Source organism: Thamnophis elegans, unplaced genomic scaffold (assembly GCF_009769535.1).
Source record: "Thamnophis elegans isolate rThaEle1 unplaced genomic scaffold, rThaEle1.pri scaffold_93_arrow_ctg1, whole genome shotgun sequence".
Taxonomy (NCBI): Eukaryota; Metazoa; Chordata; class Lepidosauria; order Squamata; family Colubridae; genus Thamnophis; species Thamnophis elegans.
Window position 1 is genome coordinate 1 of NW_022473916.1, and position 27,948 is coordinate 27,948.

At 46.5% G+C, this 27,948-nt stretch overlaps 2 protein-coding genes across 6 annotated transcripts; one reads left to right on the top strand and one right to left on the bottom strand.

The window, feature by feature from the left end:
* The first annotated feature begins 788 nt into the window (after nucleotides 1–788).
* Nucleotides 789–3,746, top strand: TP73 (tumor protein p73). The gene is made up of 3 exons (XM_032238815.1): nucleotides 789–913; nucleotides 1,079–1,172; nucleotides 3,426–3,746. Exons 1-3 carry the CDS (start codon nucleotides 789–791, stop codon nucleotides 3,744–3,746), a joined length of 540 nt encoding a protein of 179 aa, XP_032094706.1.
* A 5,364-nt stretch (nucleotides 3,747–9,110) lies between these two features.
* Nucleotides 9,111–27,087, bottom strand: LOC116523696. Of its 5 annotated transcripts, XM_032238828.1 has the most exons (14): nucleotides 26,289–27,087; nucleotides 25,150–25,287; nucleotides 23,370–23,556; nucleotides 21,697–21,944; nucleotides 20,417–20,591; nucleotides 19,341–19,441; nucleotides 17,942–18,028; nucleotides 16,185–16,313; nucleotides 15,528–15,650; nucleotides 13,549–13,713; nucleotides 12,469–12,636; nucleotides 11,838–11,998; nucleotides 9,840–9,924; nucleotides 9,111–9,580 (listed from the first exon to the last, which is right to left on the bottom strand). In XM_032238828.1, exons 1-13 carry the CDS (start codon nucleotides 26,365–26,367, stop codon nucleotides 9,859–9,861), a joined length of 1,827 nt encoding a protein of 608 aa, XP_032094719.1. In that variant the 5' UTR covers nucleotides 26,368–27,087; the 3' UTR covers nucleotides 9,111–9,580; nucleotides 9,840–9,858. The 5 variants fall into 5 exon arrangements, with proteins under 5 accessions (XP_032094719.1, XP_032094720.1, XP_032094717.1 ...); XM_032238829.1 differs by lacking the exon at nucleotides 9,840–9,924 and having other exon boundaries at nucleotides 9,111–9,783; XM_032238826.1 differs by having other exon boundaries at nucleotides 9,111–9,924.
* Between the last annotated feature and the right edge of the window lie 861 nt (nucleotides 27,088–27,948).

Genomic DNA, 27,948 nt, shown 5'->3' on the forward strand with positions numbered 1-27,948 from the left:
TTGAAACGGAGATGAGCACCGTCCCCTAGAGTCGGGAACCACGAGCACATACGTGCGAGGGGAACCTTTACCTTATGATCGCAGGCAGAGTTTAGAAACCTTGCTTGGAAGCGCATAGCCGACATCCGAGCGAAATGCATTCATAAACAGAGGGATAGAATCAAGATCACGTGACGTGTTGATACCACTTTATAAGGCCTTGGGAAGGCCACACTTGGAATATTTGCATCCAGTTTTGGTCACCACGAAGTAGAAAAGATGTGGAGACTCTAGAAAGAGTGCAGAGAAGAGCAACAAAGAGGATTAGGGGACTGGAGGCTAAAACATATGAAGAACAGTTGCAGGAACTGGGGGTGTCTAGTTTAATTAAAGGACCAGGGGAGACATGATGGGAGTCTTCCAATATCTCAGGGGTTGCCCCAAAGAAGAGGGAGTCAAGCTATTCTCCAAGGCACCTGAGTGTAGAACAAGAAGCAATGGGTGGAAACTAATCAATGAGAGAAGCAACTTAGAACTCAGGAGAAATTTCCTGACAGAGAGAACAATCAATCAGTGGAACAGAAGTTGCCCCCAGAAGCAGTGAAAGCTCCAACACTGGAAGTCTTTAAGAAGATGTTGGACCACCATTTGTCTGAAGTGGTGGAGGGTTTCCTGCCTACGCAGAGGGTTGGACTAGAAGACCTCCAAGGTCCCTTCCAACTCCGTTATTCTATTCTATTCTGTAATTGCAAGGAATTTGTAAACTTACCATGTTATCGTGTTTTCTTTCCTGGATCTCAGGCCCAACTATGCTCAACAGCCACGCCATGCAGTCCAATGGAGAGATGAACGGGGCACACTCCTCGCAGCCCATGGTCTCCAGCTCCCACTGCACGCCACCCCCACCCTACAACCCAGACCCCAGCCTTGTCAGGTACGGGTGTGTGTGTGTGGGGGGGGCAGTCCCTCTTGTCTCTTTTGACATCTACTGATCCAGGGATGGGACCCCAATGTGGTTCCAGGTGCGGTGACCTTGATGGCAGAAAACCTCAGGATTTGATCTAGCATTGAAAATTAAAAAATGTGTTTCTTCTGTTAGCTTTCTAACAGGAATAGGATGCTCGAACTGCATTGATTATTTCACTTCCCAAGGCTTACAGACGCTTTATCACCTGCAGAATTTGACCTTGGAGGTAAATAATACACCTTCTCCTGCTTGTGGGGGTGGCGAGGTGGGTCACAGAGGGATCAACGGGGATGGAGAGGTGGGGGGCGGGATCCCAAGTGGGGTTGAAAAATTTCAGCCACCAGTTCTCTGCCCGGTTGCTGGGAAGGCGTGGCCAGGGGTGTGTGGCCTACTCGGACTCCTGCACCCCCCCACCCAGGCTCCGGAGGTTTTTCCTTGAGCCTCCGGGAAGGCGAAAACAATCTCTCCCCGGCTCCAGAGGCCAGAAACAGGCCCGCTTCCTGACTTCTGGAACTACCGGAAGTTGGCTTGCATCGCACTGGTGGGATTCAGCCAGTTTGAACCGGTTCGGGTGAATTTTGGTTGTTAATTTTGCATCTGTTTCACCAAGGACTGGCTGGCCTCGCCCCTCCCCAGAGCCTCCATGCAGGCGCTGCATTTATCTGGCATGATGAATGGGCCTGCGTTCGAACTGGTTGGCCGAAACGGGATTTGGAAGGGCTGGCTGGCCTCGCCCCTCCCCAGAGTCACCATGCAGGCCCATTCATCATGCCAGATAAGTGCAGCCCCTGCGTGGACTCTGGGGAGGGGCGAGGCCAGCCAGTTTGAACTGGCTGTATCCCACCAGCCGGATGCAAGCTATTTATTTCCCTTTCAAATGTTCCCTTCCTGCCATCTGGGGCTTCTCTCCCTCCGCATCCGAGGACTGGCCCCATTAAAACCCCACTAAATTCATATCTGGTTGCAAATATGAATACAAGCTGCCTTTTCCGCTTTTCCATTTTCCCCCCTAACATCTTCCTTCTTCTCCCCTCCCCCCCACCGGTGAAAGCAGCTCTTGTGGTCAGGAGGCCGGAGAATAAATTTGGAGATGGGGGGGGGGGAAGCTTGAGGAGGAAGGGAGGTTTGTTTGCCTTCTTTCTATTTCTTGCAAATATTCTTGAACAGAATATTTGTGGCTCGGGGTTGAACTATAGCAATAGCAATAGCAATAGCAGTTAGACTTATATACCGCTTCATAGGGCTTTCAGCCCTCTCTAAGCGGTTTACAGAGTCAGCATATCGCCCCCAACAACAATCCGGGTCCTCATTTTACCCACCTCGGAAGGATGGAAGGCTGAGTCAACCCTGAGCCAGTGAGATTAGAACCACTGAACTGCAGATAACAGTCAGCTGAAGTGGCCTGCAATACTGCACCCTAACCACTGCGCCACCTCGGCTCTTAGCACCTGTGGGGTTCTTCGGTGCTTTCTGATCTGGATGGTTTTCTTGCGGATGTTTCATGACCAAACTAGGTAACAATATCAGTGCTAGAAGAGAGTGGGAGACAAGGAGGAGGAAGAGGAAGAGGAGGAGGAGGACTGTGGGGTTCTTCGGTGCTTTCTGAGCTTAGTGGTTTTCTTGAAGACATTTCATTATCCAACTAGGTAACATCATCAGTGTAAGAAGGGAATGGGAAAGGAGGAGGGGGAGGAGGGGGAGGAGGAGGAGACGGAGAAGAACTGTGGGGTTCTTCGGTGCTCTCTGAGCTGGGTGGTTTTCTTGCAGACGTTTCATAATCAAACTAGGTAACATTATCAGTGCTAGATGGGAATGAAGGTTGTGGAGAGGAGGAGGAGGAGGAGGAGAAATGTAGGGTCCTTGCTGCACTCTAAGCTTGGTGGTTTTCTTGGAGACGTTTCATGACCAAACTAGGTAACATTATCAGTCATAGAAGAGAGTGGGGGACAAGGAGAAGGAGGAGGACGAGAAGGAGGAGGACTGTGGGGTCCTTAGGGCAGACATTTCATTATCCAACTAGCTAACATCATCAGTGTAAAAAGGGAGTGGGGGAGAAGGAGGAGGAGGTTCTTGGTGCTCTCTGAGCTTGGTGGTTTTCTTGGAGACGTTTCATGACCAAACTAGGTAACATTATCAGTCATAGAAGAGAGTGGGGGACAAGGAGAAGGAGGAGGACGAGAAGGAGGAGGACTGTGGGGTCCTTAGGGCAGACATTTCATTATCCAACTAGCTAACAGCATCAGTGTAAAAAGGGAGTGGGGGAGAAGGAGGAGGAGGTTCTTGGTGCTCTCTGAGCTTGGTGGTTTTCTTGAAGACATTTCATTGCCCAACTAAGCAACATCATCAGCCCACCCTCAGTTATGACATGACCTATTTGAGTCCTGCAAGAAAACCATCCCGCTCAGGAAGTGCCACAAGATCCCCACAGGATGGAGATCTGGCCCTTCAGAGTTAATCCACGCCTTCCGTCTCTCGGTAGGATCTCGCAGCCCTGAAGATCCCGGAGCAATACCGCATGATCATCTGGAGGGGCCTCCAGGATCTGAAGCAGGGCCACGATTACGGCGGGCAGCAGCTCCTCCGCTCCAGCAGCAACGCCGCCACCATCTCCATCGGGACTTCCGGAGAGCTCCAACGGCAGCGCGTCATGGAGGCCGTGCACTTCCGTGTCCGCCACACCATCACTATCCCGAACCGGAGCGGATCCGACGAATGGGCGGACTTTGGCTTCGACCTGCCGGATTGCAAATCCCGCAAACAGTCCATCAAAGAGGAATTTCTCGAGGGGGAAATCAACTGAAGGGGATCCAGGGGGGCGGGGAGGGATCCGGGGGGGCAAAGCCAGCCGGCCTGTCGATTTGGGCACCAGGCTGAAGCCACCCCCCCAAAAAAAAGTATTCCGGAGAGGTTGCGGCGGTGGGCTTTCGGCGAGGTCGTACTTTCGTACATTGGTTTAGGAAGTTGTTGCAGAAGGGAAGAGCGGCAAACTCGGGGGGAAATTGACGAGAATTTAACATTTCCCTTTCGTACGTTGTCGACATTGTCGTGCAAAAGTGCAACGGATCAGAACCAGCAGACACGGGGAAAATCGATGAAAACTTGCATTTCGTATTTCCCGAATTCCCCGACGTCAATTTTGCGCTCTTAAGGACAGGAGAGGATGGGCTGGTTTTCGATCCTGAACAATCCTCAACTTTTCCTCCCGCGATGGCCGACGTTTCTTCTCCCGCGAAAAACAGGTTCATCGCTCGTCAATTTCCCCCCCCCCTTTTTTGGTTGAAAAGGATTTAGAAATGAAGGGTCCCGACCCCCATCCCTTCCCTTAACGGACTGCCAAAAAGTGTTTTTCTACAGTGCTACGTAGACTGAAAACAACCACAACAGAAAAGCTGTGTATAAGTTGCTCGACAAATCCAAGTGACATTTCTATTAGTTAGGTTCACTCTTTGCTCTGCTCGAGCAGACATACGCTGTACATAACTGTATTTAATCACTGTTGTAAGGTTTATGTAAGCTATTTTAAGGTGGACGTGCTTTGTCGACCACCGAGATTTTGACCATTTGGGGTCTATTCCAGGGGGGTCTCCTAACTTGGCAACTTTTAAGATGTGTGGACTTCAACGTCCAGAATTCCCCAGCCAGCAGCAAATGGGGGAATTCTGGGAGTTGAAGTCCAGAAAACGTGGCAACTTTAAGACTTGTGGACTTCAACTCCCAGAATTCCCCGGTCAGCCGCAAATGGCGGGAATTCCAGGAATTGGAAATCCACAAAACTTTGCAACTTGCAACTCCCAAATTATTTGTACAGCCAAAGGGATAATGTCAGCTTGGGGGATTCCCATTCCTAAACTGAACATCCGATCTCCATAAAGGTAACGGGTTTTTTTAAAAAATTATGTGCATTCCCATGAACTCCGAAGTCACATTTCCTATGTTGCAGAAGACACTTGTGCTTGCGTGATGGGGTTGCGATTCAGAGAAAGGGGTGTCATTTATGGACACCACATTTTCCTACAATTCGCTGCCTAAGAATCCCGCTTCAGTCCGCCTAACGATAAAATCAAGAGGAATATTTAGGGGACATCGGATTTGTGGGTCAGCCACAATACGCAAGACAGCAATCTGTACGTAACACCTACATGCAAACTTAACCCCTTGTCTCCCCGAAAATAAGACTCATAAATAAACCCTCGCGTGAATTTTTCAGGATGCTCATAAGCGCTACTCCAAAAATAAGCCCCAGTTAAGATTAAGGACGCAATTACCGTGTTTCCCCGAAAATGAGATGAGGTCTTATTTTCTTTTGATCCCCGAAATAAGCGCTTGGCCTTATTTTCGGGGAGGTCTTATTATTTTGGAGGTGCAGAAGGCGACGAGCGGGGTCACCCCGTGGCTGCTGCTGTGTTGCAATATTTTTTTGGGGGGGGAGGCTTATTTTAGCGCATGCACTCAACAGCCCGATTGCCCTCATTATCCGGGGAGGCCTTATTTTCGGGGAAACAGGGAAGTACAATATTTCTCCCAAAATAAGACCTAACCAGACAATAAACCACGATGCATCTTTTGAAGCAAAATAATAATATAAGAGTCGGTCTTATTTTTTTTTGGGGGGGAAATGGTATACACACATTTTAGGGAGGTGGGGGGAATAGCTAAGATTAAAAAGAAGAAGAAGAAAAAATTGCCTTCCCTGTTTAAAATCTTTAGAGTAAGAAAGCGTAAAAATAAAACCCCACTTTTGCCAGTCCTGAGAGTAAATACAATGGATCGTAATTTTTTTTTAAAAGGTTGGGTTAATTTTGGAAGTTGGTCCTCTGACCCCCCACCAATTTTTTTTCCTTCAACTTTTAAGTTGTTTTTAAACTTAAACTTTTTAAACTTAAACTTTTAAGTTAAGATGCTTCAAAGTCCAAATTTAACCGTGCTCCAAGTTGCTTCTGGCAGGGAAAAAAAAAAAATCTAGATTTTCCAGGATTGAATTGATTTTTAAAAATTGTTCCTTTTACATTTTTTAACGCAACGCATCTCAGCCGAACAACAGCTTGGCTTATTTGCTTGCAGAATTGGTCTTGTTGCTGTTGTGGAGTTTGTGTGTGTGTGTTTGTGTGTGTGTGTGTGTGTTGAAACAGCTGGCTGTTTCGCAAACAAACACATTTCCAGGTGATTTCAAATTCCCCATCTCTCTTACCCGTAGGACTTCCTCATTGTCTAACTAATTCTCCCAGTCAATTGGGAGAAGCATCCCCGAACTGTGCTTTGCGAGCCCGGATCCCGAGATCGAATCACGCCAGCCAAGTAGAAATCCAATTAAAAGCACTTTACTTTTTTTTTTAAAAAAAAGGAAAAAAGAAAACCCTTTTCATTCTCTTATGTCGTGGGAGTAAGAAAAATGCCTCCCCCCCCCCCCCCGGCCACAGTATTAACTAGCGAAGACTTTTAGGTAAGCCAAGATTAGCAGCAAAATTTAAAATGCAAAAATAGCCTAGGGAGAAGCCATGAAAGCTGGCTTGTTTGCTTGAAGGGGAACTATGGTTGATTCTGGGTTTGTTTGTTTTTTAAATTTGCTTGAAGGCCGCGTAGAAGAAAGTAGGAGAGGTGGAGAATTATCTTTTCGCCTAGGAATCTCTGCTTTAGGATAGCGCAGCGTTAAATCCTTCAAAAAACTGATTTATTATCCCCACAACTTCTCAAAACCATGGCCTTAAGTGTCCAAAAAGCTCACATTTGCGCCAGACTGATATTTTCTCCCACAAACAAGAAAAAAAGTTACGACGGCCCTGGGAAAAAAGGAACTTGAGAGCCATTTCTCGCACTTACGACCATCGTAGCGTCCCCGGGGTTCACACGCGATCCAAAATTCCGGCACTCGGCAACCGACTCATGTTTATGACTGTCACAGCTTCCAAAAGTCGATAACGGGGCCAGGTTCACTTAACGACCGTGGCAAGGAAATGAGGCGAAATTCCATTGAAACAACTGTCTCACTTAGCAACAGAAAAATGTTGGCTTCCATTCAGGGGTGGGTTGCCAATGTTGTTACTATCGGTTCGGGGCGCGGGCGCGTGATGCTTCTGCGCATGCGCTGAAGCGTATGGGTGGGCGGAGCCTCCCGCTGGTGCTCCTACCGGTTCGCTCGATCCGGGACGAACCGGCAGCAATCCCGCCCCCCCCCCTCTGCTTCCATTGTGGTCGTATCTCAAGGACTTCCTGTAGTATAAAATAACACAGCGAAGAGTTTAAAGTTGTTTGGAATTCATGGCTTTTGGAGGGTTCTGGCTCAGGACGTAGCAAATATATCCGCCTCTTTCTGGATGATCATTCAGACAATAATGCTGGCTTCGGTTTAGAGCAGGGGCGGCCGAACGTGGGAACTTTAAGACTTGTGGACTTCAACTCCCAGAATTCCCCAGCCAGCTGGCTGGGGAATTCTGGGAGTTGAAGTCCACAAGTCTTAAAAGTTCCCAAGTTTGGATGCCCCTGGTTTAGAAGATCTCACTGGGACCCCGAGAATCAGAGAGGACTTCAGTTGTTGTTTTTTTCCCCCTGAGTGGTCAAACATGTTTGTTTTGCTGTAATGATTTTTTTTGAGGAACAAAAAAATAATAATAATTCTTATTTTTGTAAGGGCTTTTTTCTTCTTCTTTCGGTAATATAATAAATGTATTTCGAATGTTGTTTTCCCTCTATGGGGAGGATAAAAAAAAAATCCCTTTTGTATAAATGCATCTTGTTTTCCACATCCCTGAGCAAATATTTCTGACTGTCTGCAGCCAAAATATTTAACACTAACGCTAATTGTTCCAAGTGTTTCAAAGCAGTATTTCTCCGTCTTAGCAACTTTTTAAAACGGGTTCTCCTGGAATTCCCCAGCCAGTATGTCTGGACTTCAACTCCCAGAATTCTACAGTCACTATTTTTGGACTTCAACTCCCAGAATTCCCCAGTCACTATATTTGGACTTCAATTCCCAGAATTCCCCAGCCAGTATGTCTGGACTTCAATTCCCAGAATTCCCCAGTCACTATATCTGGACTTCAACTCCCAGAATTCCCCAGCCAGTATTGAAATCCAGACATACTGGCTGGGGAATTCTGGGAATTGAAATCCAGACATACTGGCTGGGGAATTCTGGGAATTGAAGTCCAAATATAGGGACTGGGGAATTCTATTTCCAGAATTCAATTCCCAGAATTCCCCAGTCACTATATCTGGACTTCAACCCCAGAATTCCCCAGCCAGTATGTCTGGACTTCAATTCCCAGAATTCCCCAGTCCCTATATCTGGACTTCAATTCCCAGAATTCCCCAGCCAGTATGTCTGGATTTCAATTCCCAGAATTCCCCAGTCACTATATTTGGACTTCAATTCCCAGAATTCCCTAGCCAGTATGTCTGGATTTCAACTCCCAGAATTCTCCAGTCACTATTTCTGGACTTCAATTCCCAGAATTCCCCAGCCAGTATGTCTGGATTTCAATTCCCAGAATTCCCCAGCCAGTATGTCTGGACTTCAACCCCCAGAATTCCCCAGTCACTATATCTGGACTTCAATTCCCAGAATTCCCCAGTCACTATATCTGGACTTCAATTCCCAGAATTCCCCAGTCACTATATTTGGACTTCAATTCCCAGAATTCCCCAGCCAGTATATCTGGACTTCAATTCCCAGAATTCCCCAGTCACTATATTTGGACTTCAATTCCCAGAATTCCCCAGCCAGTATGTCTGGATTTCAATTCCCAGAATTTCCCAGTCCCTATATTTGGACTTCAATTCCCAGAATTCCCCAGCCAGTATGTCTGGATTTCAATTCCCAGAATTCCCCAGCCAGTATGTCTGGACTTCAACCCCCAGAATTCCCCAGTCACTATATCTGGACTTCAATTCCCAGAATTCCCCAGTCACTATATCTGGACTTCAATTCCCAGAATTCCCCAGTCACTATATTTGGACTTCAATTCCCAGAATTCCCCAGCCAGTATGTCTGGACTTCGACTCCCAGAATCCTTAAGCAGTTGAGCTCCCTGCATCTTAAAGCCGCTAAGGTTGAGAAACACTGTTTTCAACCACAGCCCATCATTCCCTGCCAGAATGGCTGCTGGGAACTGGACGATGGTCGATGTAGTCCAAGCAACCCAGAGAATCCAAAATGGAGGTGAGGTGATCCAGAAACAAAACTGTGAGAAACATTTATTTCATTTTTTTTCTAAAAAAGAAAACTTTTAAATCAACCGAGCCTAGGAGTGTTTTGAAGAATTACTTCATCCAGACATACTTTAAAAAAAAAATAAAAAAAAGATATCAAGGTGGTAAAGTACATCCTGAAACGCTAGCTTTCTACATGCAGGAGAACTGAATGACTTTTCCCTTGGAAAAGGTTCAAACTCAAAAACCAAGGCAGGCAAATTATTATTTTTTTTAAAACAGCCACTCACCAAAAAGGAAGGAGGCGTTGGTCCAACAGCCATCGTATTTTAATCACAGTCTTCATCAATTAAGCTTTTGCTGCTCCTAGTTTTTTTTTGGGGGGGCAGGTACTTTCCACCATCCTTTTCTCAGCCTCTGATAGTTGCCCCGACGACTACGAGTCCCATCCTGCTGGATATACCTCTCGTCGTTCCAAAGCGCCGTCACCTTGGCAAAAATCGCATCAGCTACTCATGATATCTCGTGCAATGCCCCTCTCCTGCCGGGAGCCGATTATTAACAAATTTAAATTTTTTTTAAAAGAAGGGTCTTTCAAAATATTCTTTGCGCCCGGGTTTGTTGCAAATCTATCCTTTATTTGGAATCTTTGAGAATCTTTCCAGGTGGTTCTTCCAGGCCACTTGGGATTCCTGCAAGGGTTCAGACATTATTTTGGGGTTTTCCGGATGGATCGGCAAATACTCACTTTTGGGAGTCTGGTATTGTTATTGAATCAGTTTCCCAGGTACGATGGAGTCAGAAGGCTTGGCTAGGAATCGGCAGAGGGCCTCCTGCAAGAATCATCATCCTCATCATCACCATCGTATAACATCACAACAACAATAAAAAGTTTTAAGAAGATACTTGTGATATTTTTTAAACGTTCAGTTGACTGGATTTCATGTTTAATGAATAAAAGACTATAACAACAACAACAAGCCTTAGCCACAAACTGCATGAAGGCAAAAATTCAACATGTTACCACCAACAGCAAATGTCGCCTCTGTAATGAGAAAGACGAGACAGTCGACCACTTGATCAGTGGGTGCAGGAAAATTTCACAAACCGACTACCTACAATGCCATGACCGCGTTGCTAAGATCATTCCCTGGAAATTATGCCAAACGTTTGGATTTGAGTACAGCAAAAACCACTGGGAACATCAGGTTGAGAAGGTTTTAGAGATTGAGAAAGTCAAGATCTTGTGGGACTTCAGAATCCAGACTGACAGGCACTTGGCCCACAACACACCTGACATAACAATAGTTGAAAAGAAAAAAATTATGGTTCATTGACATTGCAATACCTGGAGATGCACGGATTGAAGATAAACAGCAAGAAAAAATCACAAAGTACTGGGACTTGCAAATTGAAGTTGAGCGACTGTGGAAAAAGAAATCGTGTGTTGTCCCGATTGTAATTGGAGCCCTTGGAGCAATACCCAAAGGGCTCCCTCGCTATTTGGAAATTCTAAATTTGTCAGACTTTCTGATTCTACAAAAAACCCGCCCTACTTGGAACAGCTTATATCTTCCGACGTTACCTTAACAGTTCCTAGGTCCTTGGTTAGGACTCGAGCTGTTGAGCTACCAACCAGCCCCAAAGGCTGTGAATCTCACCAAAGATTAACCACATAATGATGATGATGATGACAGTGATACCCACTGTCATTGAGGTGCTTGGCACCATGTCCAAGAATTTTACAAAACACATCCACAAATTGCAGCTTCCTGCCATAACACCAGTGGAACTGCAAAAAATTTCGCTACTCAGAACATCTTATATTTTAAGAAGGTCCTTGGTTGAGACCTAGGATGCTGGCAGCAACCCCTATCAACCATTAGCACCAGTCACTGGTATTTGTGATGCATTTTTGAATGTTCAGTTGGCTGAGTTTCATGTTTCATGAATAAAGTATATAATAATAATAACAATAGGAGGAGGAGGAGGAGGAGAAGAAGAAGAGGGTGGAGGAGGAGGAGCTAAGAAGGAGAAGGAATAGTAGAACAGGAGGAGGAGGAGAAGGAGAGGAAGGAGAAGAAGAAGGGGAGAAAATGAGGAGAAGGAATAGTGGAGGAGGAGGAGGAGAAGAAGATGATTATTTTAAGAAGGTCCTTGGTTGATACCTAGGACGCTGGCAGAAAACCATATCAACCATTAGCACCAGTCACTGGTATTTGTGATGCATTTTTGAATGTTCAGTTGGCTGTTTCATGTTTCATGAATAAAAGAAATAATAATAATAACAAGAGGAAGAGGAGGAGGAGGAGAAGAAGAGGGAAGAGGGGAGAAGGAGGAGGGGGAGGAGAGAAAGATAAAAAGGGGAAGGAATAGTGGAACAAGAGGAAGAGGAGGAGGAGGAGGAGAAGAGGGAAGATAAGGAGGAGAAGGAATAGTGGTGGAGGAGGAGGAGGAGAAGAAGATGATTATTTTAAGAAGGTCCTTGGTTGATACCTAGGACGCTGGCAGCAACCTCTATCAACCATTAACCCCATTCGATAGTATTTGTGATGCACCTTTGAATGTTCAGTTGGCTGAGTTTCATGTTCCATGAATAAAATCATATTAATGGCAACCACAACCGTAATAAATGTGACCCTGCTCCCTTTCCACACTCAGAGAGAAAGGAGACCAAATGGAGTTCTCCTTCTCGGTCTGCTTGGTTCAAGAACGGGGGTCTTAGTGCTAGTAGGGGGTCCCTCACCGGAAACCCGCAGCTGCCTTCTTCGTAGCCGTGACCGCTGCAGTTCCTTCCTCCGTGTTTCGGGGAAGGGCTGTTGCACCGCCGTGACCGCCGTACCACTCCTAATCCACAGGAGACCGGGCAGGGCGTCCACGAGGCCCACGGAGACCACGCTCCGTCCACTGTGGCAAAGAACAAACTTTAATTTAATCTCCCCAGACGTGGCTTGGAAAAACGGCAAGTTTCAGATGTCAATTTTCGGACCCTTCCCAGTGTGGGACGATGGGGAGTTGTGAATCCCACAATCCCGGGGTGAGGGGAGGAGAGGGGGGAGCGTCTAGAAGTGGAGCTGTCGCCTCACAATCAGGAGGCTGTGAGTTCGATCCTAGGTAAAGGCGGATATTTCTCTCTCTGGGCACGAGGAGAATATATCTGCCGAACAAAAAAACCCTGCTCTGGTGACGGGAAGGGCAGACGGCCAGTAAATACCGCAGCTCCATTCAGTTGCCCAGACTCCACCCCGATGCAAGGGATTATGGGGTCATTCAAAAGAGATGAGGATTAGAAACTCCTTCCCTGTTGAAGGGACCGAGGGATCTACTCAGGAAATATCTCTGAAAGGATGAACCAGTTGCTAGTCCTCATTAAATACCGGCACAGTGGCTCGAGGGGCATAATCCAAGTTGCTCCTTCTCCCCTTTGCAAGAGAGACCTCCTCTGGAAGGGGGAGGACTGTCGCATAGCCGGACCCGTTTCTTGATCCCCGAACACGTCTCCGGGCACACCGACCAAGGGGACCACACCGACCAGGCGCCGTCCACTGAGACAAGGGTAGACAGAAACAGAAGCAATACTGATTGGGGGATCCGGGACCAATTGAAACAGAACAGGCAGGCAGCCTTCGACTTACGACCACAACGGCGCCCAACCTTTCTGTTGTGCAGTGAGTTTTGTCCTGTTTTATGACCTTTCTTGCCACTGTCGTTAAGCGAATCACCACAGTTGTTAAATCAGTCACCCGGTTGTTCAGCGAATCTGGCTTCCCCCTTGACTTGGCCGGTCAGAAGGTCACAAAAAGGGGACCGGGCAATACACATACACACCCCGGGAAGCTGAGACCGTCATAAATGCGAGTCAGTGGCCAAGTGTCTGAATGCTGATCGTGCAAACGGTTGTAAATACCTTTTTTTTTTAACCTTGGTGTAAAACACGGTCCTTAGTCACTTTTTTCAGGGCCGTCGTAACTTCAAACGGCCGCTAAACGAACGGTCGTAAGTCGAGGACTCCCTGCCTAAATACGGCAGGGCGAGAAGTGAAAACCAGCCATAAGCCACCATCCACATCACTGTGGTTAAACGAAGGAGAGATGTGCGTCTCCTTCCCATGCTAGCTCTTTGCAACCTCCTTTTCAAACTGGACACACTGGTTTCGCTTAGTAACTTGCGATTTGCCTAACGACCACCCGAACACCCTCAAACGATCGCAGCAAATCGCTTTATGGCCGCCGCAAAATGGTCGCAAAATCAGGTCCGGTCATGCCATGACGACACGACTTACGACCTCACCCCACTCAAGAAGGGAAACCCCAAGCCCTATTACGGTCATAAGTCCTGAGGACGGCCTGTAACGCCACACGATTCTTTGCCGAAAAGCGACGCCCGTAAGCGGAACGATACTTAAAATGTTGACGTTTTAACAATTATCGTCTGGACGGCAAAGGAAATGGACTTACTGGGACAAGGCCGCAGGTTGGGGCAGCCCCTGAGTTCAGCCGAAGGGCCCAAGCAGCGCATCCCGCTCTCCTCGTGGGTGCATTCGCGGATGCGCAACTGGTTTTGGAGGCCGCAAGAGACGGAGCAGGGCGACCACGGCGACCACGGCGACCAGGTGCTCTTGGCTAGGCGGGGAGAGGGGAAAAGAAACCCCAGAGGTAGCGCGTGACACTTTGCTTAGCGAGTGTTGTGGCCCAGCAGGAGCCGTTGGAGCTGCCACCAGACTCCGACAGCGTGGGGGCCCTCTGAGTCGGCCCTGGAGGATGTGGAGGACCCTGGACAGGGTTCCGACTCCGAGCAGGGCGCAGAGAGGCTGGTTGGCCACCAGGAGGCGCCTGAGCCTTGGACCAGTGGGGAGGAGACAAGGGAGTGTGATCCGGACGTCAGCAGTGGGGAGGAGCCAAGGGAGTTGTTCCTAGATGCCCGGCACCGGAGAGCTAATAGGCATAAGGAACAGTTACACAGTTACAGGAGGTAATTGAACTCAGCTGGTGGTCATTAGGCTTCTCTCCAGACTATAAAAGGACTGCTTGTGCACACGCCCCTCTTACAGAAGTCAACGCATTAACGAATGTTGGAGAACCGCCTCCTGCCAATTACCTCCCTATGACCGATCAGATCCCACAGATTAGGCCTTCTCCGAATTCCATCTGCCAGCCAATGCCGACTGGCAAATCCCCGGGGGAGGGCCTTCTCTGTGGCTGCTCCGGCCCTCTGGAACGATCTCCCCGTGGAGATCCGGACCCTCACCACCCTCCAGGCTTTCTGCAAAGCCACGAAGACCTGGTGGTTCCGGCAGGCCTGGGGCTGATGAATTTCCAGCCCCACTTGAATCGTTATGACTGTTGTTGTTTTTACTCTGTCTGTCTTCTGTCCTATTTGTATCCGCCCCTTCCTTTGGTTGTTAGCCGCCTCGGGAGTGGGGCGGCATACAAATTAAATAAACATAAACATAAACAAACAGTATTGTGAGCTTGGCAGGCTGGATTGCTGCCAAGGCTTATCTGTGCCGGTTTGCTGCCAAGGACCTGTCTGTCTGTTAATAAATTCCGTAAAGTATCTTTGGCTCGGAGTGTTTTGGTGTGGGACGAGGGGGGGGGGGGTCAGAACAGCGACGATTCGAAGTTACAACAGCACTGGAAAAAAAAACCTAGTTTAGGACCATTTGGTTTCACCCTTGCGACCGTTTCAAGCACGGTCCGGGGATTTTACATCTGGAGACTTGGAAACGTGTTCACGTTTACGACGGCTGCAGTGTTCCGCTCCCCTTTCACGACCGTCCGACGAGCAAAGTCAAGGGGGGGGGGAAATGCCGGATTCACTTAACAACCGCGTGACGAATTTAACTTAGCAGGGATTCGCTGAAACCAATGGGGCAAGGAAAGTCGTAAAACGGGGGCGAAACCCGCTTCACTGATTTGTCACAAATTTTGGGCGCTCCCTGGCGGTCATACTTTGTACGGATGATCCTCGACTTACGACCACAAGGGAGGGCCCAAATTTCTGTTGCTGAGTGAGACATCTGCTAAGCGAGTTTGGCAGCTCGTTTTGCGGCCTTTCTTGCCCAGTTGTTAAGCAAATCCCTGCAGCTGTTATATGAGCCACGTGGTTGTTAAGTGAATCCGGATTTCTGGCTCGTCAAAGGTCACTACAGGCGATTGCGTGACCACTGTCCACCGCAACTGTCATAAATACATGCCAGTTGCCAAGCCTCTGAATTTTGATCACGTGACTCTGGGGAATGCTGCAATGATTGTTAAGTGTGAAAAACAATCATGACTCGCTTTTTTTAGTGCCGTCGTAACTTTGAACGGTCTCTCTCCATGAAGTGTTGTAAGTTGAGGATTAGCTGAACATGCTCAGAGCTTTTGGGTTCGTTCCAGTGCAAATTTTCCCCACCCTAGAGACATTTACACCAGAGTGGGAGTGGGGGCTTTACCTATACAGCGTGAGCCGTCACCCACGAAGCCGCTCTGGCAGGCGCAAACATAGGAGCCCAGGGTGTTCAAACACAGCGCGTCTTGGTTGCAGTTGTGGGTGCCTCTCGTACATTCGTCGATGTCTGAGAACACAGAAAAATCTATCTATCTATCTATCTATCTATCTATCTATCTATCTATCTATCTATCATCTATCCATCCATCCATCCATCCATCCATCCATCCATCCATCCATCCATCCATCTATCTATCTATCTATCTACCTAAATGACTCTGTGTGTGTCTGCGTGTGCGTGTACCAGCATAACTCTGGAACGCCTGGAGCAATTTCAGCCAAACTTGGTACACAGATGTCTCACTCTCTGGAAACAAATACTGTGGGGGGTAAGACACCCCTAGCACCTCTCCGAGGGTGCGTTCTGTTAAGATGCAGCCTGTTGTGCCTTTAAATGGCTTCTACCGTACTGCCGTAAATGGCTTCTACTGTGCAGCGCAATGGAGTTGCCGTGGTAACGGCTTCACAGCACTCCACAAGGGGGCTCCCTCTGGTAAGGGGGAAAATCCAACATTAAAATGGAACCCACAATCACATACAGGTCGCCCTAAGACTTACACAAACTCACTGACCCCTCGTGGGAAGAAAAATCTCTCCCTACCTATGCAGCGGAGTAGGCCGTCTCCTTCTGAGCCCCGGGGGCAGCGGCAGAAATACGAGCCGTAGGTGTTGGTGCAGGTGGCCTCAGCCAAGCAACTCTGGGTTGTTTCCCTCTCACACTCATTGATGTCTATTGGAGGGGGGAAAGGGAGGAGGAGGAGAGGAGGAAGGGAGGAGGGGGAGGAGAAGAAGAGGAGGAGGAAGAGAAAAGGAGGAACAGGAAAAGGGAGAAAGAAGAAAGGGAAGGAGGAGAGGACGAGGAGAAGAGGAGGAGGAATGGGAAAAAGGAGAAAGAAGAAAGGGAAAAGGAATGGGAGAGGAAGAGGAGAGGAGAAGAGGAGGAGGAGGAGGGGGAGGAGAAGAAGAGGAGGAGGAAGAGAAAAGGAGGAACAGGAAAAGGGAGGAAGAAGAAAGGGAAGGAGGAGAGGACGAGGAGAAGAGGAGGGGGAATGGGAAAAGGGAGAAAGAAGAAAGGGAAAAGGAATGGGAGAGGAAGAGGAATAGTGGAAGAGGAAGAGGAGAGGAAGAGGAGAAGAGGAGAAGGAGAAGGAGGAGGAGGAAAGGAGGAACGGGAAAAGGAGGAGAAAAGGAATGGGAGAGGAGGAGGAGAAGGAAGAGTGGAAGAGGAGGAGGAGAGGAGGAGGAGAAGGACAGGGAGGAAAGGAGGAACAGGAAAAGGAAGAAAGAGAAAAGGAATGGGAGAGGAGGAGGAAGAATGGAAAAGGAGGAGGAGAGGAGGAGGAGAAGGAGGAAGAGAAAAGGAGGAATGAGAAAAGGGAGAAAGAAGAAAGAGATGGGAAAGAAGGAGAAGGAATAGTGGAAGAGGAGGAGGAGAGGAGGAGGAATAGAAGAGGAGGAGGAGGATAAGAAAGAGAGGAGGAGGAGGAGGAGGAGGAGGAAGAGGAGAAAAGGAAGAATGGGAAAAGGGAGAAAGAAGAAAGGGAAGGAGGAGAAGGAGGAGGAGAAAAGGAAGAACAGGAAAAGGAAGAAAGGGAAAAGGAATGGGAGAGGAGGAGGAGAAGGAATAGTGGAAGAAGAGGAGGAGAAGGGACAAAGAAGAACGGGAGAAAAGGAGAAACGAAGGAGAAAAGGGAAGGGAAGGTAAAAAAGGGGAAGGTGGAAGGGAAGAAGGAAGGAAGAAAGGCGAGAGAGAGAGAGAGAGAGAAGAAAAATTACACTCTTTACAAAAAAATAAATCCGGCTGCATTATGATCGCAAGAACTAAACTTGAATACTTTGAATGTGATCCTGAGTATGGCTAGTATTCTGAACGTATTATCCTCTTGAAAAGCAAAAAAGAAGGGATAAACGAAGATTCCACCATCCAGGCCAAAAAGTATCTTTAAAAGGTTAAATCCCAGTCACTGGACCAATGGCCGTGATTTCACCTTTTTAAAGAACGATAATAATAATAAGGATAAATAACCAAAGTACAATCATTCTGTATATAACTCAGCCCCTCTCCCTGCTTTGCCTATCCTTCTGCTGCTTTCGATCTGAGAGATTACCCATCTGGGATCCCTTTGCTGGAGAATCCACAGGCTCTCTGACTGATGGATTTTTTTTAAAAAAATTTGCTAGGGGATCCACTCAGCTCAACCCTTTCATGGATTCCCTGTCATTTTAAATTCTCCTTTTCGGTTACAAAACCTACTTCGGGAACCGTTGCAGATTTCCATTCTCGCAAGTGCCTAACACCTACACCCACACACGCACGCACAAACACGCAACTACCAAGGGACGAAGCTCAAAAGTTACCGACACAATGCACACCCCTTCCTTCGAACCCCGGGTTGCAACGGCAACTCCTGTCTTCTGAGCGTCCCTCGCAGGTTTTGCTGACGTCTGAAATAGAAGCAACGTGGCCTGTTTCTTCTTTGTCTCAGGGGAGCCTCAAATCAAAATTGCATGGTCAAATTAAACCAAGATTCACATTGGAAGTTTTTAAGAAGAGATGGGAGGACCATTTGGCTGGAGTGGTGTAGGGTATCCTGCCTAAGCAGGGGGTTGGACTAGATGACTTCCAAGGTCCCTTCCAACTCTGTTATCTATTCTATTCTATTCCTACTTCTGTTCTATTCTATTCTAATTTCTATTCTACATTTTATTCAATATTCCATTCTACATTTTATTCTATATTCTATTCTATTCTATATTCTATTCTATTTCTATATTCCATTCTATTCTATATTCTATTCTAATTTCTATTCTATTCTATTCTACTCTATTCCCTTCTAATTCTAATTATTTCTGTTCTGTTTTGTTCTGTTCTATTCTCTATATTCTATAATTCTATTCTATTTTATATTCTAGTCTATTCTATTTTCCATTCCATTCCATTCTATATTCTATTCTATTCTATTCTATTCTATTCTATTCTATTCTACTTTCTATTCTATATTCTATTCTATATTTCATTCTATTCTAATTTCAATTCAATTCTAATTTCTAGCCTATTCTGTTTCGGAATCTGTTTCTATCAATATATTATATAACCTTTTTATATGCATTTGACTCTGGTCCCTAATTTGTTTTACTAAATTATCCTCATTTTGCATAATACCAATTTTCTGGTCTTTTTTCCATCTGGCCTGTAGCTGTCCATACTGAAACCAGGTTTGAATTACCCTTTCCTTATTTCTAGCCTATTCTAATTTCTATTCTATATTCTATATTCTATATTCTATATTCTATATTCTATATTCTATATTCTATATTCTATATTCTATATTCTATATTCTATATTCTATATTCTATATTCTATATTCTATATTCTATATTCTATTCTATATTCTATTCTATTTTCCATTCCATTCTATTCAATTCTATATTCTATTCTACTCTACTTTCTATTCTATATTCTATTTTATATTACATTCTATTCTAATTTCAATTCAATTCTAATTTCTATTCTATTCTAATTTCTATTCTACTCTATTCTATATTCCATTCCATTCCGTATTCTCTATTCTATTCCATTCCATTCCAATTTCTATTCTATTCTAATCTCTATTCTATTCTAATCTATTCTATTTCATTTCATTCCATTCTAATTTCTATTCTATTCTAATTTCTATTCTATTCTATTCCATTCCATTCTATTCTAAATAAGGACCTTGTCCATGAACTTAAACACGCAGAGAAAAAAACCCACTACCTTTCTTTATTAAGAAGAGTCTCTCGGCCACCAAAACACGTCCAGGAACCTCCGAGTGGAAATCGTAAACCAGAGCTCGGATGTAGCCAAAACTGGCCTCCCTGCAGGATGGAAAGAGAGCGGGTGGGGGAGAAACATAGCAGGTATTGGCCAATCCTGAGAGGAAAAACAACAGAAAAGGCGTGCAGAGGATTTTCTGAAACGGGCAGAAAAAGAACTCTTATTTTTATCTACCCCAAACAGAAAGGGAGATGAGGGTTTTCATTTTCTATTTTGGATTTGCTTCTGTGGAGTCCTTGAGGCCCTCTGATCGAGGTTCTTTGCTTGCAAATGTTTCATTACCTCACTAGGTAACATCATCAGTGACAGCGAGTGTGGAGTTTGTTCCTGGTTTGTATACAGAAGGCTGTGCTCCTCCTGTCCTGGTGGAGCTGTTTTAGTAAGTCTTCATTGCTAAGTAAAGAACTATACTACAATTGCTTTAATTTTTTTTTTATTTAAAAATCAATTTTTCTATGTTGTCAAAGTCTGGAATATTTTACCCAAGTTGGTTAAATCCAGCCTGCCAAACTCACACAAAGTTCTCCGACATTCGATTCTGTGTTGACTTCTGCAAAGAGGGGCGTGTGCACAAGTAGCCCTTTTATAGTCTGGAGAGGAGCCTAATGACCACCAGCTGAGTGCAATCACCTCCTGTAACTGCGCAACTGCTCCTGACGCCTATTAGCTCTTCGATGGCGTGCATCCAGGAACAACTCACTGCTGGCTTCCGGCTCACTCTCCCTTGTCTCCTCCCCACTGGTCCAAGGCTCAGGCGCCACATGGTGGCCAACCAGCCTCTCTGCGCCCTGCTCGGAGTCGGAACCCTGTCCAGGGTCCTCCACATCCTCCAGAGCCGACTCAGAGGGCCCCTCGCTGTCGGAGTCTGGTGGCAGCTCCAACGGCTCCTGCTGGGCCACAACAGGTTCAGGAAGGCAAGTCATTTCCCCCTGCCCCTTAATTCTTTTTTTATGCCTAGGACTAACGGGCTAACCCGATGCTTATTTTACTGGCGGAGGGCAAGCAAGCTAGCCTACGTTAAACCGCTGATCTCCATCTTTTCCGCGTCCTCGGCGATGACCATGGCTTGGTTGTCCAACAAGGTCAGTGGGCGTGGTTCCTTGATCCACTGAACGAAGCTGGAAGGTGAGAGGTGAAGGGACTCGGGCAACCGGAGGACGGCTGTATCTCCTTCCAGAAAGGGTCCAACTTCTTTTCCCAAAACGAAAAAAAAAATAAAGAGGAGAAGGAACAAAGAAATCTCTCAATGTTCCCATTGGATTGATCGGAAACACGTCAGGGGAAAGAAAGGGGCTCATCCCCTTTTGGAAATAACTCTGGTTAGACGAGAATGGAAGGAGGAAAATCATATATATATATGTGTGTGTGTGTGTGTGTGTGTGTGTGTGTTTTTTTATTTGTGCTGATAAATAAATAAAGGAAGACTAGTATAGATCTATTTCAAGCTATTTAGCTCTCATCAGCTAGCCATATCCTTATGGCTGATATATATATAATTATCCTGTTCTATATTCTATACTAGGTGATAATCCAACATTTGTCTGGGTATTTATTTATGGGGGGGCGGGGGAAATGTCCGCACCAAACATTAATTTCTAAGGTTGGATTTTCCCCCTTACCAGAGGGAGCCCCCTGGTGGAGTACTGTGAAGCTGCAACTCCACTGCACTGTACAGTAGAAGTCATTTTATGGAAGTACAGTAGAAGCCATGTAAAGGCACAACAGGCTGTATCATAACAGAACACACATTCCGAGGGGTGTTAGGGGTGTCTTACCCCTCACAGTATTTGTCTCCAGAGAGTAAGTCATCTGTGTACCAAGTTTGGTTGAAATTGCTCAAGGCATTCCAGAGTTATGCTGGAACACACACACACACACACACACACACACACACACCTCTGTGTGTGTGTGTGTGTGTGTGTGTGTGTGTGTGTGTATCAGGGGTCGACTTGGGAGTAAGGCCACAGGGGGGACGATGAATGGCCCCTCCCGGAGGAAATAAAAAAGGAGCGAAAGGGGAGTGGAGTTTGCAGGAGACCATTAGTTCACTTCATTGGTTCGTGACTCTCCGAGACTCCTGGCCAAGTTCTGCAGAGATCAGCCTGGCAGCTCTCCAAGCCAGATAAGGTCTGTGACCGTAAATCCTCCCTTGAAAGACTTTGCTGGATGTGAAGGAGCAGAATTCACAGTCAATTAACAAAGGTTTTTTTTTTTGCCTATTCTACACTTGTGAATTTGGTTTGCCCTGCCTACCGTGCAGGAGTGTGCTTTCCTCACCCCTCACTCCATATCTTACCGATTGGCGCTCCCTCCAAGGCGAAATAGAATCTCAGTCCCGATGGGTTTAACAATTGGAAGGGGGTTACATCGTAAGCTTCAGCTCCTAGGTTTCTGGAGATCAGGGCATGGAGCCTCACTTCCGCCCAGAAGAGGTTGGGGTAAAAATCGTCGTCTTGTATCGATAGGAGGGTCAGGATACGGCCTCGGCTGCCCACCCTTATCCTCCGAGTCGGGTTTCCCACGGATCCCAACCGCCGTCGGTAGCTGCAAGGAAGAAAGACGGTCTGTAAAAAGAAAGTACAGGTTGCCCTTAGTGTCGGGTTCAGACAGATGCCCTAATTAACTCATGAGCCTCAAGCCAAGTTTCAAAAGAAATCCAGTCATTTATGAGGAGCAACATGTCAGCACGTACTGAGTGAAGCCAGCTCTGACCCCACGTAATTGACGGCTCAACTATGACCCCGTTTCCCCCGCAGCCTCCCCTCCTCTCAGGGTGTGTCATAAATCACGGCTGTAGAAAACACGCCTCTCCCTGGCTGACCTGAGATACAACCTTGAGAAAGGCAGGCGTGGAATGGGCTTCCGGTTGTGGCGGAGCTGCTCCGTCAGTTCTGCCCCCTCCCCTCCTGCCTATGGCAACTCGAGAGCAGGCCAGGAATGCTTTACGAGTTGACACTTAACTTACAACCAGAATTGAGCCCAGAATTTACGTTGCTAAGTGAGACATTTTTGGCCCCGGTTTACGACCTTCCTTTCCGCTGTTAAGGGAATCGCTGCAATTGTGAAATGAGCAACACGGTCGTTAAGCGATTCTGGCCTCCCAATTCGACAGAAGGTCAAAAAGGGGATTCCCACAATCCCAGGACACCATAAATATGAGTCAGTTGCCGAGCGTCTGAATTCTGATCGTAGGACCCTGGGAATGCCACACGCAACAATCTTAAGCGTGAAAACTGGCCGCACGTCACTTTTTTCAGTGCCGTCGCAACTTCGAACGGTCACTAAACAAACCGCCGTAAGTCGAGCACTATCTGTACCTTGAGAATTCCCTAGTAAATGTTCTCACCCAGCTCCCCAAACACGACAAACCCTCTGTAGTTGAAGCAACGACGATTCCTTTATTAGGAGCGCTGGCAGCCGGGCAAAAAGTTTCTCTCTCAGAGGAGAGGAGAGCAGTGGAAATCTATGGGCCGGTCCTTGGGACGGAAGAGCCACCGTAGGCTAACAAGTCTGGCCAGCCAGAAAATGAATCATCTCCACCCTCTGCCTTTGATCCCCAGAGCTAGGGTGAGGCTTCAACTAGCAGCGGTGGCTCTCCCGTCCCAAGGACCGTCCCATAGATTTCCACTGCTCTCCTCTCCTCTGCCTTCTGTGCATCCACACATCAAGTACTGAACATAGCTGTTCCTATATCAGCCACCTCAGACCTGGGGGCTGTTGACTCTCCATCAGAGGGCTGACGGACGGCCCAGGCTCCCCCTCTGTCTCTCTCTGCAGTTCCATTCCCTCTTCCCCCTTGGTTGCCTGGATGCTGACCCTCCCACCTCTCCTCCTCTGATTTGGCCGCTGGAGGGGCTGGCGGCCGACGGGCCACAACAGGAAATACCTAACAGATACCCTCTCTTAGCTCTTCGCAAACAAAAGCAGGTAAGGGACCTGTTTCCCGCGGCCTTCCCACAGCAACCTTACCTGTGGAACTGCGGGCTTTGTCCGGTGTAAAACTTGTACCAGATCACGCTGGGCGGGCGTCGGTTGGCGGAAGCCGAGACGGAGACGTGGAGAGTGACGGGTGGCTCTTTCACATAGAGGAGACACACGTGCTCGCCCATCTCGTCACAAACGGAAGCATCAGAAACGGTGACGTGGAAAGCGGGGGCTGCAAACCGAGAAGCGGGGGTGAATTTGGGGATTCTTTAAAAAATAAAAGAAGCAAAGCAAACTCTCACCGTTTTTCAGCACGACGGATACGTATCTCCATCCCTTTTCTTCACCTTGCCAAAATATTCAGTAATCAAGGAGTTGTTTTCAAGAGGCACGATAGAAACATAGAGAGTTCTAGTGCTGGAAAGGGACCTCAGAGGTCTTCCAGTCCAACCCTCTGCCCAAGGCAGGAGACCTTATACCATCCTTTGCTTCCTCCGGTTCTCTAGCAAGCAACTTTAAAAGTTTTAAGAGAGTACAAATAGACGCCGAAAATTTTTCTTTCTTCTTTTTTTTCTTTTTTCTCCATCAAGCCCAGAAATAGTCCCAAGCGGCCTAGTTTAAATTTTTTTTTAAAGTACAAATAGATGCCAATCTTTCTTTTTCTTTCTCTTTCCTTTCTTTCTCCTTTCTTTCTTTCCTTCTTTTCTTTTTTTCTCTCCTTTATCTTTCTTTCTTTTTCTTTCTTTCTCTCTCCATCAAAGCCCAGAAATAGTCCCAAGTAGGCTACTTAAAAAAAGTTTTTAAACTACAAATAGATGCCATTTTTTTCTTTTTCTTTCTTTTCTACTTTTCTTTCCTTCCTTCCTTTCTTTCCCTTTCTTTCTTTCTTCCTCCTTTCTCTCTCCATTAAGCTCAGAAATAGTCCCTAGTAGGCTACTTTTTAAAGTACAAATAGATGCCATTTTTTTCTTTTTCTTTCTTTCTTTCTTTCCTACTTTTCTTTCTTTCCTTCCTTTCTTTCCTTTCTTTCTTCTTTCCTTTCTTTTTTCTTCCTTCCTTCTTTCTTTCTTTCTTTCTTTCTTCCTTTCTTCCTCCTTTCTCTCTCCATTAAGCTCAGAAATAGTCCCTAGTAGGCTACTTTTTAAAGTACAAATAGATGCCATTTTTTTTCTTTTTCTTTCTTTCTTTCCTTTCCTACTTTTCTTTCTTTCCTCCTTTCTTTCCTTTCTTTCTTCTTCCTTTCTTTTTTTCTTCCTTCCTTCCTTCTTTCTTTCTTTCTTTCTTTCTTTCTTCCTTTCTTCCTCCTTTCTCTCTCCATTAAGCTCAGAAATAGTCCCTAGTAGGCTACTTTTTAAAGTACAAATAGATGCCATTTTTTTCTTTTTCTTTCTTTCTTTCTTTCCTACTTTTCTTTCCTTCCTTTCTTTCCTTTCTGTCTTCTTTCCTTTCTGTTGTGTTGGGTTCTTTCTTTCTTTCTTTCTTTCTTTCTTTCTTTCTTTCTTCCTTTCTTCCTCCTTTCTCTCTCCATTAAGCTCAGAAAAAGTCTCTAGCAGGCTACTTTTTAAAGTACAAATAGATGATATTTTTTTCTTTCTCTCTCTCTTTCTTTTTTCTTTCTTTTCTTCTTCTTTCTCCATCAAGCCCAGAACAAGTTCCCTGAATTTTCCCGCCACCATAATTCCCAGCCGTGATGTGGTGGGCTCCATATCCCAGAATTCCACCGGGCGTTGAGGAGAATGCTGGGAGTTGAAGTCCCCAGCCCTTGGAAGCTGCCGAAGTCACCCTAAAGGGACAGGTGGAAGAAAAAACAATGAGCTGGGCTTACCTTGGCAAAGATTGATCCCATCTCCGGTGTAGCCTGGCAAACAACGGCAATAAAAGTCCGAAGAAACTTTGTCCAGTTGGCAAATCGCTTTTGGGTGGCACGACATTTCCCGGCGGACACATTCAGCTTTATATGGATCTAAGGAGCAGAAGAGAAACAACAGAGGGGCGGGAAAAAACCACAACTGCACAGTTAAGTCCTCAACTTACAACAGTTCATTTTAGTGACCGTAGTTACAACAAAAAAAGTGACCTAAGATTATTTTTCACACTTACGACGGTCGGGGCATCCCCATACGGTCACACGATCAAACTTCAGGCGCTTGGCAAGCGACAACATAGTTACAGCGGTGGCAGTATCCCCCGGGGTCACAAGATTCCCCTTTTGCGACCTTTGGACGGGGGCAGCCAGATCCTCTTAACAACTCATCATCCTCATTTAACGACCCCATAATCCCTTGCGGGGTGGAGCCTGGGCAACTGAATGGAGCTAGAAGAGTGTTTTAATGGCCAGATGCTTTTCCTGTTGCCAGTACGGAGTTTTTCCCCCAGCAGATATACCCTCATTGTGTCCAAAGAGAGAGAGAGAGAGAGAAACTCTCTTAAATTAACAGCTGCAATGATTCGCTTAACAACCACGCGAGGAAGGTGATAAAATGTGAAACTCGCTGAACCAATGTCTCGTTTAGCAGCATAAATTCTGGATTTTGTTGCGGTTGTAAGTCGAGGACTACCTGTCCTCCATCTATGATACGTTAATAATTCACGTTAGCATCTTATGCCGCATTTATTGAGCATTCTGTGCTTATTTATGATGCGTGTTATTCTTGTGTTCTATTTTCCCCACATCAAATTGGGATCAGAGCACCAGCTAACAAGAACCACAGCGCTAGAAGTTTACAATCATTTAATTTATTGACTTGAGTGATTAAGGGTTTTATCCTGCCTTTATTACTACTATAAGTAACTCAGGGCACCTGTATCATTTTTAATGCAGCCATTTGAGGGTGGGGTGGGGGGAATTTAAGAATCCAACGTGGTTTAAAAGAGGGAGGGGGGGAAAAATATAACACAGGAAATTAAAAATATTCCCGGAGACCGATGCGGGATTCGATTCTTAGACCGGTCAAAACAACTCACCGTTGATCAGTTTTTTACCCTGCAGGGTGGAGAGGACGATGAAGAGGAGAGAGGAAGAAGGCAGGAAAAACTTCTGCATTTTGATCGAGGAGGGGTCCCTGTTTCCCGCCAACCTCTCATCCTTTGGCCGGAGAACCGCCAGCGAACCTTAGGGATCCGGTCGGAATGCACGCGTGTAGGCATTCAAAAGACCAGGAAAGTCCGTTTCATTTCAAACCGCTCTGAAAATTCCGGTTCTGGATTCTTCCCCCGGGGATTTTTCATCATCCGCAAAGTGGCTAATGGTGGGAGAAGGCCGAAAGATGGGATGTCCGGAGACACGCCGGGATGAAAAAGGGGTCAGCACGCGGCTAGAGGTTCCCCCAACGGAATTGGATGCTCGCCGTGTTTCCCACCGAATTGAAGATGTGGGCAGAACAAGGATGAAAACATGCGCACCTTAGCGAAATATCCATTGGTCAACAAACCCTGGGAAGGGGGTGGGTCTTTAGCACCTCCCAAAAAATTGATTTGGCGAGGTTGATGGAGGAGACGACTGGACTGAGACTGAGGGAGGGAGGGAGGGAGGAGTCAAACATGTCATCGGTCTTGAGTCATCTTCGCGACCCCAAGAGTCCAGTCCACCTTTAAATTATGTTCACTCTTATCTACTACCAATTTGCTTTGGAGGATAGTTTGACCCATCCTTTTCTGTGGTAGACCAACAAACATTTTCAAACTTTTCAATAGATCAATCAGAATAGAGCTGGAAGGGACCTTGGAGGTCTTCTAGTCCAACCCCCTGCTCAAGCAGGAGACCCTAGACCATTTCAATCTACCGATCAGAATAGAGAAGGAAGGGACCTTGGAGGTCTTCTAGTCCAGCCCCCTGCTCAAGCAGAAGACCTTAGACCATTTCAATCCATCTCAATAGAGATGGAAGGGACCTTGGAGGTCTTCTAGTCCAGCCCCCTGCTCAAGCAGAAGACCTTAGACCATTTCAATCCATCTCAATAGAGATGGAAGGGACCTTGGAGGTCTTCTAGTCCAACCCCCTGCTCAAGTAGGAGATCCAAGACCATTTCAATCAATCAATCCGAATAGAGCTGGAAGGGACCTTGGAGGTCTTCTAGTCCAACTCCATGCTCAAGCAGGAGATACTATATCAATCAATCAATCAATCAATCAGAATAGAGCTGGAAGGGACCTTGGAGGTCTTCTAGTCCAACCCCCTGCTCAAGCAGGAGACCCTAGACCATTTCAATCTACCAATCAGAATAGAGCTGGAAGGGACCTTGGAGGTCTTCTAGTCCAGCCCCCTGCTCAAGAAGGAGACCCCAGACCATTTCAATCGATAAATCAATCAGAATAGAACTGGAAGGGACCTTGGAGGTCTTCTAGTCCAACCCCCTGCTCAAGCAGGAGAGCCTAGACCATATCAATCAATCAATCAATCAATCAATCAATCAGAATAGAGCTGGAAGGGACTTTGGAGGTCTTCTAGTCCAGCCCCCTGCTCCAGCAGGAGACCCTAGACCATTTCAGATAGGTGGCTGTCCAGTCTTTTCTTAAAAGCCTCCAGTGATGCAGCTACCCACAATTTCTGGAGGCAAGCAATTCCACTGATTAATTGTCTTCCCTGTTAAGAGGTTTCTCCTTAATTCCAAGTTGCTTCTCTCCT